Here is an 18465-nt window from a genome sequence, read left to right as displayed (position 1 = left end):
GGGGGGGGGGGGGGGGGCGGCTCACCACCTTTGGCAGCAGCCCACTGTGCTTTGGGACATCCCTAAGTCCTGCCTCCCCTTTAGTGCCATTTCTCCTGATTAAATCCTCTCAGGTCCTGATGTCAAAACTTCTGGCTGGGCCCAGGACTGGGGGGAGAGCTTTCCTTTCTGGGTATCCATCACTGGCTGCAGAACCTGCAGGGGCAGGTCCAGGCTGCATCTCCCATACGAATACCAAACCTGGAGTCCCCCTTGAGCCTTCTCCAAGCTAAAACATCCCCAGATCCTTGCATCTGTCCTCCTGTAGGCTGGTCCTGAATGCCCTTCTCTGGGCACATTACCCATCTTACTGACAGCCTTGAAATGGGGCCTCCTGCAGAGGAGTTAGGTCTTCTGCTTTGTGCGTATTTACTGAACAGAGATTAGCATTTGGCCTGATCCAGTTTCATCCTCTTGGCTTTGGCTCGGTGTTGTAGCCCAGCAGGGTCCTTCCATACCCAGAATGTGCACCTTCCAGCTAGGCCAGAACAGGAGAGACCTTGTTGGACACTTGGTTAAAACCTAAGTGAACACAGCACCCTTGATCTGCGTGTCTCCCGCTCTCTGTGTGGCTCTTCCCAAGACTCTTGGGTTCTCCCTGTAAAAGCCCTTCAGAGGTTAGAAGACAGTCATGCCCACCAGCCCTCCCAAGTCTTCCTGAGTTTGCACCTCCAGCTCCAGAGCAGAGCTTGGCCTGCTGTGGTCCTTGCTGACTAGCGCCACAAGCATCCAAGCATTTTCCCAGGGACTAGGACCAGGCTCACTTACCTCTTGTTTGCAAACTCTTGTCTTCCCTTTTCTGAAAGGGGAGCCCCCAGTTTGCCCTTTGCCTTTTCTTTTAGAGGTCACCAACTGTGGCTCATGTGTCTCATCTGCTGCTTCTTTCTGGACCCCAGGATGAAGTTCATCTGGGCCTGGGGACTTAAATTCAGCCAAGGACAGTAGGGCCTCCCATCCTCTCTCCCTGTTCGCCTTGGATGTCAACCCCCAATTAGTCATTTTTGTTCTGTCCTTTCTAGCCCAAAGATCACTCTCCTTGGCAGAAAAAAATAAAAGGAAAATTGGAAATTCAGCTGCTCTGCCTTTTCTCCATGGGCCATGATGGCCCCATCCAGCCCAGGTGGCTTAAGTGCTTTCCTTTTTAAGTCCTGTTTCCCAAAGCTGACTTGGAGAAAGCCCTTATAGTCCTCTTTGGCTTCCTTCACTCACCAACTTCAGCTCGTTGAGTTTGAACATTCCTAATTGGAGGGCCACGCCTGGTTTTTCTTGAACCATGTTTTGTCTTCTGTTTCTCCCCATCCTTACGTTTCTCACCTTCACATTGAACACACAGATCACCAGAGTGGGTTTTGGCTTGGTTTGGTTACTAAAAGGAAAAGAAGTTCCTCTTAAAAGTGGGGCCTGCGTCCTGGTCCTTGCACTAAGACTTGAACTGGCCTTCGAGCACCAGCTTCTCCATCAGGGCGGGGGTCCTCTGGTGCTTCTCTGCAGCCAGCTGAGCTGCAGCGTGTAGAAGACACTGCCGTCTCTGGTTTCTGTGCCATCTGAGCACCCACTAAAAGGGCAGTTTTTACAGATTCTAATGAAAGAGTTTAGTGGTGAGGCAGAGGGGGGTGCTCGAGGATTTATGTGAGACTGAATGCTGCCACTGCTTCATGGCTGGGGAGCTTGAGACTGAGAGCATGCCATCAAATTTTTCCAGGTCTTGCTGCTTGGTGCTGATGACTTCACGTTAATTGGAAAGCCACTGCTCGGGTAAGCTGCTCTTTATTTAGTAACCGTGCAGGCAGACGTTGTTAGCTTAGGAGCCAGAGGGGAAGCTTTGCACGTCTGCTCTTGTCCACGCAGGCATGCAGTGTTTCCTCTGTGGTGCCAGAAGGGCCCTGAGGACCTGCCCAGGGTTAGAAAGCATCTTTGGTGACAGAGCCAGGATTCCCCCTCTGGCCTCTGACTACAAGTCCTGCACCATGCTGACTGAGTTTGTCCATGCCTGTGTAGGTGGGCAGGCCGAGCACAGTCCTGACTGGACCATCTGTCAGGTGGGTGGGGGACACACGGACTTGTTTGGAGGCTCCAGGGACGTTGCTTTATCGAGAACCTTGCAGATCTATATGAATGCTAGCTTTCACCATCATTGTTGTTGTGGTGGTCATTACCAAATTTAGCAAAGAGTCTTAAAAAGAGAAATATGCTTTGCTTGCCTTGTAGACTGGATCTTGTCCGAGTAGAAGCTACAGTTATTGAAAAGACTGAGTCGTGGCCAAGAGTCTACATGAAGTTTAAGAGAAGGAAAAATTTCAGAAAAAAGAAAAGTAAGTTGGAAAAATTGGAACTTGCCAATGAATTCACCATGGCTGCAGTTGAGTTGTGACTGTGGGCTCTGCCATGGTGTAACTGCCTGTGGGGAGTGCTCCCTACCCAGAGCTCGGGAGGAGGAGCCTTTGGGGCACCCTGGGGTATGGTCGTGTGGAGCTCAGAGGTTTTACAGGCATCTCCAGTGAGAGGCAGGCATGGAAAGCAGCCCAGGCCTCCAATTAATCAAAGTTCAGCTTACTCTTTTTACTCAGGCCTTCCCGAGTATACACTGTATGCAGGTCGCCATTCTGGATTCTAGGGGGGCAGAGATTAATCACTGACATTCCAGGTCCCTCTCCAGAGATGATATTCTAGAGGGAAGGTAAGACATGTGCACAAAAAAGATAAGTAGAACAAGATGACAGCTTAGACTGAGTGCAGACGGGAGGGCCACGGGCATAAGGGCCCAGGGGCAGGCCGCCAGGAAGGGGCAAGGACCTTGATTTCATGGTAGATGGGCATCAGGTAAGGAAGTAGGCACATGAGGGAGCCACACCAGAGCTTTTTGATAACTTCAAGTGTTTGAAAGGCTCTCACAGGGGAGAGGTGAGATTTCTTCTGTTGGAGCCCAGAGGGCAGAACCAGAAGCACTGGGCTCTGTGTCAGGAGAACCTTGTCACCAAGAAAGCCATCCCAGGGAGCAGGGGAAGGGACTCCACCTTAGAAGGCACGGGGCTTAGGTGGCCACCTCTGGGGGGCTGCTGAAGTCCCTTCCGTCCTCCAGTATGGCAATTCTCTTGAGTTGAGAAAGCTGTTCGTGACTGTTTGGACCTTAACAGTGACAGCTCAGAATGAGATCTGTGAGCCTCCCAGACTGGCGCCCTCATGCCCCCCAGGTCCAGGGTGGGGGATCCTCTTTCATCCAGGAGACTGAAATGAAGACATGGGTTCACACCCACAGCAGAGCAGGACTGGACAACCCAGAACCGAATGTCTAGTAGGAGGAGGGAAATGAAGACAGGCAGAGTTGTCTTAGCTCAGAGCCACATCCCAACACACACCTGCTTCCGGGGGAAGCTTCCTGGCAATCCCTGAGAAAACTCAAAGCAGTCATCGAGGGTCAGTGGGACTGAGCCCCCAGCACCTCTGGAGAAGAGCCCAAAGCCCCCGGCTCACACCGGCCTTGTGTGGGACACAGGGCAAAGGCTGTTATTCCCACTTTACAGATGAGGGGACTGAGCCTTTGCTTGAGCCAGTGAGTGTCAGATGTCCTGACTCAATCCAGGACTTTCTGGTACACCACGGCCGCCTCCCCGAGAGAAGAGGCCACAGTATCCTTAAGAGAAGCAGACAGAGGGGCGGCCAGGTGGCTCAGCGAGTAAGAGCACCGGCTCCAGTGTCGGGATGACCTGGGGATCAAATCTGGGCTCAGATACTTAGCACCACACCCAGAAATAACTGTCCATGTAACCTTGAGCAAGTTACTTAACCCCGATTGCTTAAAATAGAAAAAAAAAAAAAAAGAGAAGCAGACAGGAGAGAGCCCCCCAGCCTTAGCCCTCCTCCCTTGAGCCTTCAGGATGTGTCAGTTCTAGCCTTTACCTCTCCCATTCCCCCAAGATCAGGAGGGAGGTCCCTGGCACATTCCTGAGCTGGTACAGCCTGGGTGATTTTGCCAAGTACCAGTCAAGGTGGGGCGACCCCCTTCAGACAGATCCTGACCTTCAGCCGCACATGCCTTCTGAGTGTTCAGTGCTTAAGCTCGCTGCTAACTGACGTAATAGGAAGTCGTGGCCAGAGATTGTCAGAAACAGCTGGCAGTAGGTTGACCTGCCCATTGGGTGCATGGCCTGAGCCCAGCTTCTCTGGACCATCACCAGAGAAACTGAGGCAAGGGATCCATTTGTTGGATACAGATCAAGACAAAAGAGGATAGTTGTTTTTCTCACCTTAATAGAAATAGGATGTCAAGGAAACACCTGATCTCGTGCTGAAGCACAGTCCTTTCTTCTGTAGCATCCATGCACACATTGCCTAATGCAGGCCAGTAGCCTCGTGCCACACCCTTCACGGGACCACTCATTCTGTGGGGCTGAGATATGGCCAGTAATTGAGCTTACTTCAGGCCAGCTTTGCAGCTGATACTTTTTTTTTTAATTATAGAGTAGTCCATGTTACTGACTGCAGCTCACAGTGATCAGGCCCTAAGGTATCATTCTCACTGTTCCACAGTAGGGTCACCTCCAGCCCCCATAAAAAAATGCTGAGCCATTCATTTTTAATGAGAAAGATTTGGAAGTGCTGCTTCTGGAGCTGTTCAGCAGAACGCTGCTGTTGTTCTAGAAGAACTGATTTTAGCAACGAGGATAACGGAGGATTAAAACCTGAAGTCCTGTTTTTTCTGTCTTTTTCAGTTTTTATAAAACCACAGACTGTCCTTCGGATAAACGCCATAGAGATTGCTCCAAGTTTGTCATGATGGTTTGGCCAATATTTACCTACGTGTGAAAATAAACTTTTTTTTAATGAGGACTAGTTTGATGTCTTCTTAATATTAAGTTATCTGTGCATCACTTTATCATTGTTTTATGGATTGATTCTATATAATAAAGTCTTTCAAACAAAAGTAATTTAGCATAACCAAGAAATGGTCCGGCCCAGTTAGAAATAGGGCTCCCTGACTTGTCCAAGGACTTCAGCATCATGTGAGCCACAAGATGGAGGACTAGACATTTTCTCTGACGTCCACAACCTCCCAGACTTCTCCAAAAAAGAAATTATGCACCAAAGATAAAACAGCTTCAGCTGTCTCTGTGGTCTCAGACAACCCAGAATTCAAAAGGTTTTTAAAAATGCCCTGACGCTTCCTGAACCTTCACTCAGCACCCCTCCCTGAGCTCCCGCACTGGCAGCAGAGAGGCTTCACTAGCAGACCCAAGGACACAACCTGGGCTTACAATATCCACCCGGACACCTGCTATGCAAATCCACAGATGTGAAGGACAGTCTAGAAGAAGGGAAGTGAAAGGAAATGCTCACTGTCCAAGTGAAGCCGACTGACCTCAAGGACAGGATGTGTAGAGACAAGCTGAGCAGCAGGGGCTCCTGGAAGAGGACAGGACAAAAAACCGTAATGCCACAATGCAGGAAATAATAAAGCTGCCTAAAACTTGTGAACATAGAAAATGAAACACGGTTGAATGGATGCATGGGCCACCTCCAGAAAAACAGCCCAGTGCCGCAAACTCCAAGATAAGATATATTTGCTCAAATTCACGAGTCCTGCAAATGATGAAGAGAAAGATGTTCAGATACAAAGGAAAGGAAATGCAAGTGATGCCAGAAATTCTGCATTCCACTCGACAGTGGCAGAGGGACTGGAATGTGTTCCCATGAGCACTGGAGCTCGGGCTGCTGTGACCTACAGAGCAAATGTGAGAGAGACAGTCATTCGGGAAGAATGAGGCATTTGAGATACTTGTAGAAAGAAAACCAGCTTGAGAGATGCCTTGTCTCACACACCCCAGAAGGCAGAAAGGCAGCTGGCAAGGATGGCAAGAGAAGCAAACTGGCAGCAGAGAGCAGGAGGAGACACCTCCCTGTGTAGGCACAAGGCCATCGTGATCCAGCAGACAGGAGGTGGCAGCACTCTGCCCACAAGGGACTCCGTTTTCTCATTGTTTTTGTGCAACTACATTACACCATGAGAGAGTACATGAAATGGGGGTGTGGGAGGGGAGGGGAGGAGAAATGCAGGGAGAGAGAGGAGAGTGATAGGCCAAGATCAAATCAAAGACTAGCATTGAGGGGTAAAAAATACTATTTGTCAAATGTGAAGAAACGCAGGGGATCCTATGTAAAAAAAAATAAGAAGGAAGAGAAATTCCCTGAACTAGAGCCATAACAATTCAGGAACAATTTCAGGGTTGGAGTCATGCTCCCTACCATTTGGTGTAGTGGAGAGACTGCTGGACCTGGAGTCAGGAACACCTGAGTTCAAATCCCTCAGACACTGGCTACGTGACCCTAGACAGGTCACTTAACCATTGCCAGCTTCAACTGTAAAATGGGGCTAATAACAGCAACTTCCTTACAGAGTTGTGAGAATTAAATCAGTTGTAAAGCCCTGAGCATGTTGCTTGGCACATAGTAGGTGCTTACCAAGTACCTATGCTGCCTGAGCGTCATTGGCAGAGTCTGAATCCGGTCTCTGCCCATTAACTAAGTGTACAGATTGACCTCTGTCTCCCAGTCTGTTCTATGACAAGGCACAGCCATCAATGCCCAGCACTGTGGTAGAAAACAAGTGCACAGACAGACAGCCAAGCCCAAACGCCTTTGCTTGCTGGCCAAATTCACAGCAGTGCTGACCTTTTCTGCTGCCATCCTAAAAGCTCTGCCTTGCTCAAAGGGGAAGTTATGTACGTGTGCAGAAATGATACAGATCCAATCAGTGTGTTGTTCACTAATGAATGTGAAATTTTAGAAACCACACGTTTTTCCTCAAGTTTTTCCTGACGCCAGGTCATATTTTCAGTGGATCACCTGGAGCCAGCATTGTGGGCTGTGGCCAGAGGTGCAGCTGTGCTCCCTGCCCCACCTCCTTCGGCTCTTTGTCCTGAGCGCTGCTGGCTGCCAGCCAGGGCTTGTTTGTACCTTTGCCCAATATCCTCACCTGCCCACTCCATAACCATAAAACAGTCTCTGTACCCATTCTCAGGCAGGAGCACCATTTCCCAGAAGCACAGCTGCGTGCACCTGATACCCAGCCTTTTCACTGGTCAGAACAATGACCAAAGCCTCGAGTCTATCAAGTTCATCTCCTGGCCTTCTCTCTTCAAGACTGAGTTAAAATCTTCCCTTCTACAAGAGCCCTTTGCCAGGGCCCCAGCCCTCTTCCCTTCCCACTGCTGTTAGCACCTTTCCTCTGAAACCACTATTTAGATTGTCTGTGTCTTGTTTCAGTTATTTGCACATCTCCCCCATTTGAATGTGATCTCTCTGAGGGCAGGGACTGTGTTTTTGCCTTTACTCTCTATCCCTAGGGCTTAGCACCGAGCCATGTGACTGTGGAATAGAAGACCAGAAGGAGCCAGGAAGGAAAGATCTTTAAATGAGAGGGGACTTTATATTTGATCCTGGAGTTGATTGAGGAGGGGGATAAAATGGCCAGACCCCACTTTGTGCAGGATTATTTTGGCAGCCCTATTGGAGCAGGGCTGGTCAGCAGGCTCCTGCAGTAATCTGGGGTGAGAATGAAGGCCTGCACCAGGGTGGTGGCCATGTGAATGAGTGTTTGGAAGGCGAAAAGGAAATTTGGCAACAGGTTGGATGTGGGGGGTTGAGTTGAAGACTTCGCAGTTGGGAGCCTGGGTAAGGTGTCCTTAATCAGAATTGGGGTGAAGGATAACAAATTCCTTTTGGACATTCTGTCTCAGGTGCCTATAGGACACCCACTTCAAGATGTCCAAAAGGCAGTGAGGTGCCTCTGAATCTTGGAGAGATGAGGGCTGGATCAGTAGATCTCAGAAGTAGCTCCATAGAGCTAGTAGCTGGAAGGAACCATTTAAGTTGAATAAGGAAATCAGGTTGCAGACGCTTTAGAAGGGGGAGGAGATGAAGTGGGCACTAAACAGAGGTGAATTTTGAAGGACTTTAGCTGAAAAGGTGATGAGAGATAGACATGAGAGCCAGTGAGCTGGTGGGACCAGGGAGAAGTTCTTTAAGGAGACGAGTGTATTTATAACCAGCAGAGAAAGAAGGAGCTAGTAAATAGGGAGTGGTTGGAGATGTGAGGCATGATGAAGAGGGCAGTCTGCTGGAGAAAAGATCGAGTGGGCATGTGGAGAAAGCCACCTGCCCAACTGAGACCAGAGTGGAAGAAGATGCCTGAGTGACAGCACGTGAGGATGAAGGGAGAAGAGAAAATTATTTGCCCAAAGTCGGGCAGCTAAGAAAAGACAGAGCTAGATTTTAGCCCAGGCCATTGGACTGACACCAGGCTAAGTGGTTGTAAGAATGCTCATTGAACAGATTTTAAAAAATAAAATAAAATTAGTTTTCCCCTAAAGAAGATAAACCTTGTTTCACCCTCCCCACATCCAGATTGTTCCATAACCTGTTCTCATTCAGCCTTGGCATCGTGGACCCAATGACTCAAACCAATCATTGTGCTCTAATGGGTACATAAGCTTGACTGCCTGAGGGCTATCTTTTGGGCAGTCCAGTCTCCGGGACTGCTGCTACCTGGTGGACAAAGTGATTGATGCCCTGGTCAATTTACTGTCAAAAAATGTTTCATAAAACAAAACTATCCCTCTTCACAGACAACATGGTATACTTAGAGAATCAACTGAAAGATTAGTTGAAATATTTAACAACTTCAGCAAAGTTGCAGGATATAAAATGAGCCCACAGAAATAATCAGTTTTTCTATATATTGCCAACAAAGACCAGCAGCAAGAGATAGAAAGAGAAATTCCAATTAAAATAAAAATATAAAATACTTGGGAGTTTATCATCCAAGACAAACCCAGGAACTATTATGAACACAATTACAAAACACTTTTCACATAAAATCAGATCTAAACAATTGGAAAGATATTAATTGCCCATGGGTAGGCTAAGCCAATAAAATGAAAATTATAATTCTACATAAATTAATCTATTCAGTGCCATGCCAATCAGACAACCAAAAAATTATTTTGTAGAGAATAGCAGTTCATCTGGATAAACATAAGGTCAAGAATATCAAGGGAATCAATGGGGGAAAAAATGTGAAGGAAGGTGGCCCAGCCATTCCAGATCTCAAACTGTATTATAAAGCAGTAGTTGTCAAAACAATCTGGTACCAGCTAAGAAATAGAGTGGGAGATCAGTGGGATAGATTAGATACACAGTACACAGTGGTAAATCACCATAGTAATCTAGTGTTTGATTAAACCCAAACACTCAAGTTTTGGGGACGAACTCACTATTTGACAAAAAATTGCTGGGAAAACGATAAGTTTTAAGGCATAAGTTGGGTATAGACCAATATCTCCCACCATTTACCAAGATAAGGTCAAAATGGGTACATGATTTAGACATAAAGGGTGATATCATAAGGAAATGGGTGGAGCATGGAATATTTTACCTATCAGATATGTGGAGAAGGGAAAAATTTATGACCAAACAAGATAAAGAGCATTACAGGATGTAAAATGGATGACTTTGATTATGGTAAGTTTAAAAATTTTTTACAAACAAAACAAATGCAGCCAAAATTAGAAGAAAAATAAACAGGAGGGGAGGGAGGGGTTTTACAGCAAGTTTTTCTGATAAAGGCTTCATTTTTCAATATATGAAGAACTGAGTCAATTTATAGAAATAAAAAACATTCTTCAATTGATAAATGGTCACAGGATATGAACAGGCAGTTTTCGGATGAAGAAATCACAGCTATCTCTACTCTGGGGGGGGGGGATGTCCTAAATCACTCTTGATGAGAGAAATGTACATAAAAACAAGTCTGAGGTACCACTTCACACCTATCAGATTGGCTAATATGACAGAAAAGGAAAATGATAAGTGATGGGAGGAACAGGGAAATTGGGACAATGCACTCTTGGTGGAGTTGTGAATTGATCCAACCATTCTGGAGAGCAATTTGTATCTGTGTCCAAAGGGCTATAAAACTGCATAACCTTTGACCCAACAATACCATTACTAGGTCTGTATCCCAAACAGATTTTTTTTAAAAAAGGAAAAGGACCTATTTGTACAAAAGTATTTATAGCAGATCTTTTTGTAGTGGAAAGAATTGGAAATTGAGGGGATGCCCATCAATTGGGGAATGTCTGAACAAGTTGTATATGAAGGTAATGGAATGCTATTGTTCCATAAGAAATGGTGAGCAATATGCTCTCAGAAAAACCTAAAAAGATTTACACGAACTGATAGAGTGAAGAGGGCAGAACCAGGAGAACATTGTACAGCAATATTGTAAAATGAAGAATTGTAAATGACTTAGATCTGCTCAGCAATACAATGATCCAAGATAGTCCCAAAGGACTCATGATGAAAAATGCTTTCCACCTCCAGAGAAAGAACTGATGGAGTCTGAATGCAGAATGAAGCATCCTTTTTCTTAAACTTTACTTTTCTAGTTTGTTTTTGGTCTGGGGTTTTTTCTTTCACAACATCGCTAAAATGGAAATACGTTTTGCATGACGGCACACGTGTAAGCTATATCAAATTGTTTGCCTTCTCAAGAAGGGAAAGGAAGGAAGGAGAGAATTTGGAATGCAAATTTTTAGAAAAAAAATGTTGAAAGTTCTTTTTATATGTAATTGGGAAAAAATAAAACAAATTTTCCCAAAAAATATTTAGTGTATTAGGATTTTATTCATATTCCGAGGAACATGGATCTCAAGGTAGAAGGAAACTCTGACATTACCCAATCCAACTTTCTCATTTTGAATATAAGGAAACAAACCAAGAGAGAAGTTTTACTTGTCTAAGGTCACATGGGATCCATCCACAATGGGTGCTTGACATGTCCCTCTCTGACCCAGAGTTTTCTCATCTGTAAAGTAGGATTTGGCTGGGAGTCAAGGCTCAGGCAAACAAGGCAGCTAGACCAGGCAGTTAGGAGAGCCAAGACAGCCTAGACAAATTCATACTAACCAGCACATTCATATGGCACTTTAAGGTCTTCAAAGCACTTTACCTATGTCAACTCATTTAGCCCTTACAAGAATTCTATGAGATGCTATGATTATGCCTCTTTTGCAGATAAGAAACAGGTAAGTGAGAGTGCTGGTGGCATGCACTGGTCATCCCTGCCAATGGGAAGGAGGAAATTGGTAGATTGTGCTGCAGAATTCCTCAACCCACAGGTCCTGAGATCCTGCCAAAGAATAATTCCTCCTGTACTGGTCAGTTTGACAAGAGGTCAATAAATCAGGAGCCCAGTGAGGCTAGGAGATAAAACATTTAATTAGTATCAGTTTATGGGCAGTTGCCAGGTGACTGGCAAGCCCCTGAACCAAGAGAGAAAAAATACACAATGGCTTCAGAGCCATTGCTCCCACCATTTTATCTCCACAAAATTATCTTTTTCCTGGTTCTTTACTGAACCCAGTGTGGTGCCCAGGAGAAAGACTGTAAATCCCAAGTCTAAGGGCCTTTGTTTGAATCCAGCTCTGTCACCCATGACCTGTGTGTTCTAGGACAAGTCCATCTTGTCCTCTAGGTCTTTGTTTTCCCATCTGTGGAGAGGAGGGGCTTGGGCCAGGTGGCCTCTGAGGAGGTCCCTCCCAGTTCTAAATCTGTGACCCTGTAATATCCAAATGGGATTTTACTGTCCCAGCACATGAGAAAGTAATTCAGGCCTACTGACCTGGGAACCATGGATGCCATGCCAAGCCTGCCCCTTTGCTTTGCTTCTCCTCTTTAAAGATAATATCTTTTATTACAGACTTAAGAACCATCCACACATATGCACATTTCCTCATACAAAGAAGCAAGGCATCCCTATTCCATTCAGCTTGTGGTTTTTAAAGCATATATTAAATTTTCCCCAGTTGTGCCAACACTGCCAGGCTTGTATGTGCCCCTTCTGAACCTCCTGCTCTCTTCAGCGGATTTTTAATGTTTCAAGTAATGCTTTCTTTCTTTTGGGGGAGTATCATACACACACACACACACACACACACACATACACACACACACCCTTCCAAATAATAATTATAGTAAAACAAAACAAATCTACCACCCCCCCCCACCCCAGGCACATCTGAGAGTGCACATCTCATCCTGCCCCTTTCATCCACTGCCTCGTTGCCAAGAGGCCAGAAGCATGTGTCATCTGGAGTCATGATTGGTCAGGGCATGGATCGGGGGGCATATGTCATTCATGGTTGTTTTCCCTTTACAATGTTGTAATCATTCTAGATAAGATACTTCCTATTCTGCTCACTTGACTATATATCAGTTCACAGAAGTCTTCCCAGGATTCCCTGACTGTCCTCCCTTTCTTCACGGCCTGCTTTCTGATCTAAACAAGTTGCATTTAAAAGTACAAAGCTCTGCTAGAAATCAAAGCTAAGGTGTGAGATGTTTGGGAGTGAGGGGGAGAGGCTCAAGCCAGACCAATCTGAAGCAAACCTGTGCCTAAGGGTTGGTTACCTCCTTTCCTCCTCCTTCACACCCTGACCCCCTTGCCTACTTGTCTGAAATCAGGAAGGAGCAAACACAGAGAGGCCAGGGTAGCCATGTATCCATGACCACATGGAAGCGGAATGGGAGACAGGACCATCCTCCTTTCCCCCATATGCACCTGCAATCTTTAGTCCCTATCCTGATTTCCACTTCCCACATGAGATTTCCCTGCTGATGAAAGCTGCTCAATGGATGCCTGAAGGAATAACCACTCCCAGCAAGCATTGCTTATGACCCAGAAACCTTCAGGAAACAAACAAAAATAACCTCAACTCCTTTTCACAGGTGTTATGAGAAAGAATTGGAGGCCATGAGCTCTTAAGTCCCAGAGCAGCTACAAATGTGGGTGTGTTCTCTGTCCCTCCTTAAGGCTGATTTTATGTATTTTCTACATAAATTCTGATGAATTTTCTGCATAATTTTGATGACATCAAATGTGTTTCCCAATGACAACTTAGAGTACAAAGACCGTAACTTGGTGTTGACAAAATGAAGGGCACAGAAAGAGGGCCCTTTGGCACAAATCTGTGATGGAGCCAAAGGTTTAGAGCTCTGTAGGGCCTCAGAAGCTTTCCGTCCTGCCCCATCTCTCTACAGAGCACGCTGAGGTCTTGGGGATCATCTCCAGCTTAACCTGCCGATAGCACCCTTGTATGTTGTCTCCCTATTAGACTGAGTGCCCCGAGGGCAGGGAATTTGCTTTTCTTAGTACCTCCAGAATTTTGCACAGTGCCAGGCACACAGCAGATCCTTAATGAATGCTTGTTGATTTGATTTATCTCAGATCACACAGACCTTCTGAGATCTAGAATTGAAAGCAACCTCAGCGGGATGTAACCCAAACCTCTTACTTTACAGAGAGGGAAACCGAGGCCCAGAGAATCAAGTGACTTGCCCAAGGTCACACAGGTGGGAAGTAGCTGAACCAGAATTCTAATCCAGGCCCTCTGACTCCCAAATTCACAGAGCAATGAATATGAAGTTACCAAAACACAGGAAGACTTGCCTAAAGTTATTCATCCTTGTTTCCAAAGAGGACCAATGACCTCATGGGGTGATGTCTTGACTCGTCAAGAATTGGTTTTAAGGGAGACAGAGTTGCACAAGACCATTGGCCACCCTCTCTGGACTCAAGACAGTAAAGTATGTACACTGACTCTATGTCAAAACAGCAAAATTGCTCAAATATCATGCCCATCGTGGCAACTGGGAGATCCAAAGAAAAATCCACGGAAGGCTTTCTTTGAACAAATAGTAAATAACAAAAGTGGAGATTACAAGGAAAAGCAAATCCTCCAATTCCACTCCCCCAGGAGTCCTTATACTCGGGCCTCAGGCTTCCTGTCATCTTGGTTTGTCCCTGTCTTTCCTAAAGAGGCATGTCCAGAACCAAATGCCTCAGATGTGGTCTGAATCTCAGTAGAGCACACAGTACTATGGGCACCTGTGCAGGGCAAGAGGCTGCATTTTCAAAGGACTCTAATGATCAGGGAAACATCCAGATGAGGGGCTAGGGCACAAGCACCTGGTAAAGGACCTTGGATTATTGATCTTGAAACACTTAGCCCCTGCCCTGGAGCCCTGGCGCCCCAGACCCCAGAGTCCTGGGACCCTGGCTAGTGAACACTCACCACCCCCATACCGAGGCCAGGCCCAGACGTCCTGGCCAATTTTCTTCTCTCCCACTGTTGCTTTGAGCCCAGTAATCAAATCACTGCTCCTATTCTGGGAAAGGATGAGTCAGCCAATTGCCTTCACCTCACATTCACCTCCCTTATGACTTCCCTGCCCAAAGTGCACCTCCTCAACCCCCCCCCTGCGCTAGAAGATTGTCTTCCTCAATTAAAATGTGAGTCTTGGAGGGCAGGGACCATCTTCCCCATCAGCTCGTACCATAGGGATTGGCACACAATAAGTGCCTTACATTTCACATTTTTTCTCATTTATTCATTCTAAAGGAATAAATAGAAATAGAATGAATAAAAGAGAATATTTAGGCAGGACCTGACAACCATCTCTCAGGACTGAAAGGGCTACAGCCTGAAAAAGGAATTATGCTCATTCTACCCAGCCCCAGAGGGCAGAAATAGGAGACAGAAGATGGATGTAGGGGGCATAGTCTCCAAGGCTCCTCCCTTTAGAGGAGTGAGTTCCCCATCGTGGGAGGTTCTCAGGTACAGTAGAGGTGATTAACCAAGACCCCATGAACTTCAATATAGTAATAGCTATATCTAGCCATCTGTCTATTTATCTTTTGATCACTGTATTTCAATAGAGTTTCTTTCATAATCCTATATATTTTATTATGCATTGTAAAACATTAATCTGAGAAGGAGCCATTGGCTTCTTCACCAAAGGGCCAGGACACAAAAATGTGAAAACCCACTCAGGGAGATAGAGGCCAGATGACCCCTTGTTGGGTGTCTTGTCAACAGGCGTGGGTTTGACTGGCTGGCCCCGACAGAAATCATCCATCAGCCAGCGCAGAAGGCAGCGGGCAGCACTCACTTAGTGGCATACATCGGCTTCCGAGGTGAGCCAGGTGGGTAACTTGAAGCCCAGTTGCCAATGGGACAAGTAGGACTCCGATCAGATCAGACGTCTCAGCAATGTCAACGTTGGCTTGTTTGTCCTAACCACGGATGACGTAAGACGTGATTGTCTTGTGAGCCTTCTAATCAGTCTTCAGCTGGTGTGCCAACCAGTTTTAATCAGTTAACAATGAAATGACCTCGCTCTAACAAGGCCTGCCCCAGCCGCACGTGGTATGTTGGGCGAAGCTAATTGCCAGACATCTCCTGCTCCCTGGAATCGGTTTATGCTGACTAAGAAAGCAGATGCCTGGTTGGCTTTCTCACACTGATAGCATTCAGCCTCTAATTACTCATAATTATTTGTGAGCCCAATATTACTCAAGCTACAAAGAGAGAGGAGCAATTCAGATCAAAAGACTGTTGGAAAAGGAGCAAAGTTTAATCTACCTTCCTGCTTTGGCCTCTGACCAAGAAATCCTTAGGGGAGGAAGGAGGGGAGGCCTGAGAGGGAGTCTGGGATCCCAAGAGGCAGCTGTGGGGAGGGGGACCACACTGGGCATGGGGACAGCAGGGCAACAGGACACCAGGCTGCGATCTAAAGGGTGAGAGTGGGTGGTAGGAAGGAGGGGGATGAAGCCCGGAAGATGTCAGAGCTCCAGGGTTGATTAGAGATGGCGTCCAGCCCACTCACTTTAGGGGGAGGAGCTAGGGCTAGAGAAGGGGAGCTATTCTTGTTCAGGGGCAGGTTGGACCAGCTGAGCACTGAGACCCTTAGGACAATGATTCAGTGATATTCCCCAATCCCCACCTTCTACCTCAGGCTTCCCCCTCTCAACTACCCCACATGACAAAGTGCTTGTTTTCAACTCAGCGACCCCTTGTGCCCTCACACCCCTAGAAGGCCCTCACCCTCCTCCCTCCTTCCTCTCCTTCTTCCCCCTTCCTCTTCTCTCCTTCCTTTCCCTTTTCCCTCCTTTCTCTCTCCCCTCCTTCCTCTCTCTCTTCCCTCCTTCTCACTCCTCCCTCCTCTCCCTCCTCCCTCCTCCTTTGGCAGCTGAGAAAACCCCAGTGACTGGGACAAAGCTTCCCTGTTTGGGGAGTCCTACACAGAGTCCTACTGTGGCAAAAAGTCCAAAAGTCAAGTAATTGAGTGGCAACATGAGCAGACAAAGGAAGCAAAGCAAGCATAGCAATCCAACTTTACACTCCTATTTTGGGGACAAAAAGGATCAAAACGTGGAACAGGAGGAAGACAGGGAAGTCAGAACTCCTGCACAAAAGCTTCCAAGAAAAATACGAGCTGGTTATAGGCCATAGAGGACCTTAAGAAGGAGTTTAAAAACCAAATAAGAGAAGTGGAGGAAAAATTGGGAAGAGAAATGAGAATGATGCAGGAAAATTATGAAATGAGAGTCAACAACCTGACTGAAGAAAATAACACCTTAAAAAATAGACTAACTCAAATGGCAAGAGAGGCTCAAAAAGGCAAATGAGGAGAAGAATGCCTTAAGAAGCTGAATTTGCCAGATGGAAAAAGAATCTCAAAAGCTCACTGAGGAGAATCATTGCTTCAGAATTAGATTGGAGCAAATGGAAGCTAATGACTTTATGAGAACTCAAGATACTATTAAACAGATCCAAACAAATGAAAAAATAGAAAGCAATGTGAAATATCTCACTGGAAAAATCACTGACCTGGAAAATAGATCCAGGAGAGATAATTTAAAAATTATTGGACTACCTGAAAGCCATGATCAAAAAAAGAACCTAGAAATCATCCTTCAAGACATTCTCAAGAAAAATTGCCCTGATGTTTTAGAATTAGAGGGCAAAATAGAGGTTGAAAGAATCCACCAATCACCTCCTGAAAAACATCCCCCCCAAAAAAACTCCTAGAAATACTATAGCCAGGTTCTAGAATTCCCAGATCAAGGAGAAAATATTACAAGCAACCATGAAGAAACAATTTTAATATTGTGGAAACACAATCATGGTAAGACAGGATCTGGCAGCTTCTACACTGCGGGATGGAAGGGCTTGGAATATGATATTCCTGAGGCCAAAGGATCTGGGATTAAAACTAAGAATCACATACCCAGCAAAAATGAGTATCATGTTTCAGGGGGAAATATGGTCATTCAACGGAATAGAGGACCTTCAAGCATTCTTGATGAAAAAAACAGAGTTGAATAGAAAATTTGACATTCAGATACAAGAAGCATGAGAAGGTAAACAGGGAAAAGAAATCATAAGGAACTTATCAAAGCTGAACTATTTACATTCCTACATGGAAATACAATAATTATAACTTGTGAAACTTTTCTCAGTATGACAATAGTTGAAGGGAATAGAAAAAAATATATATATATATGTATGTATGTATACATAGATATATATGTCTATATAAGAGGGTATATGGGCGTATGAATACATATGTGAATGTGTGTATGTATGTGTATAGGTATACATAGATAGAGGGCACAGGACCAATTTAATAGGAAGGGATGATACTTAAAAGGTGAAATTAAGAGGTGAGAGAAGAATATAATGAAAGGAGATGGGGAGAGATAGAATGGGTTAAACTATATCATATAAAAAAGGCAAGGGGAAATGGTTACAATGGAGGGGAAGAACAGGAAGGCAAAATGGAATGGGTCAACCTTACTCTCATTGAATTTGGCTTAGGGAGGGAATGACATACACACTAAATATGGTATCTCATCCTACAGGAGAGTAGGGGGGAAGGGGATGATGGAAGGGAAGGCAGGCTGGGGGGGAGGGAAGTTGGAAGCACCCACTTTTGAAAAGGGACAGGATCAGGGCGGCCAGGTAGCACAGCGAGTAAGAGCACCGGCTCCAGTGTTGAGAAGACCTGGAGATCGAATCCCAGGCTCAGACACTTAGCACCCACCCAGAAACACCTGGCCGTGTAACCTTGAGCAAGTTACTTAACCCCAATTGCTTAGGGGCAGCCAGGTGGTTCAGTGAGTAAGAGCACCGGGCTCCAGTGTTGGGATGACCTGGATCAAATTCCGCCTCAGATACTCAGCACCACACCCAGAAATAACTGGCCGTGTAACCTTGAGCAAGTTACTTAACCCTGATTGCTTTAAAAAAAAAAAAAAGAAAGAAAAGGGACAGGATCAAAGTAGAGAATAGAACAAGTGGGAGGTGGGATAGGAGGGAGGGAAATATAATCAGTCTTTTACAATATATCCACTATGGAAATATTTTGCATAGCTACTCATGTACAACCTATTTTGAATTGCTTATCTTCCCAGTAAGGGTGGGTGACAAGGGAGGAAGGGGAATGAATCTGGAATTCAAAGTTTTAAAACCAAATGTTCAAATATATATATATATATATATATATATATATATATATATATATATA

The 18465-nt window shown here is 45.6% G+C and overlaps 1 protein-coding gene across 1 annotated transcript in view; it reads left to right on the top strand.

The window, feature by feature from the left end:
- MRPL21 (mitochondrial ribosomal protein L21) overlaps window positions 1–4866 on the top strand; it is a 9174-nt gene extending 4308 nt beyond the window's left edge. Inside the window, exons 5-7 of the mRNA XM_069066536.1 lie at window positions 1742–1794; window positions 2248–2351; window positions 4749–4866. Of these exons, the coding sequence (XP_068922637.1) occupies window positions 1742–1794; window positions 2248–2351; window positions 4749–4813 (222 nt within the window). The 3' untranslated portion in view covers window positions 4814–4866. The remainder of the gene's footprint in view (window positions 1–1741; window positions 1795–2247; window positions 2352–4748) is intronic.
- The last annotated feature ends 13599 nt before the right edge of the window (window positions 4867–18465 follow it).

This window comes from Petaurus breviceps, unplaced genomic scaffold, assembly GCF_028583685.1.
Source record: "Petaurus breviceps papuanus isolate PSGF00001 unplaced genomic scaffold, PetGlider_PUasm1.0 90721, whole genome shotgun sequence".
Lineage (NCBI taxonomy): Eukaryota > Metazoa > Chordata > Mammalia > Diprotodontia > Petauridae > Petaurus > Petaurus breviceps.
This window is presented reverse-complemented; position numbering and strand designations above follow the sequence as displayed.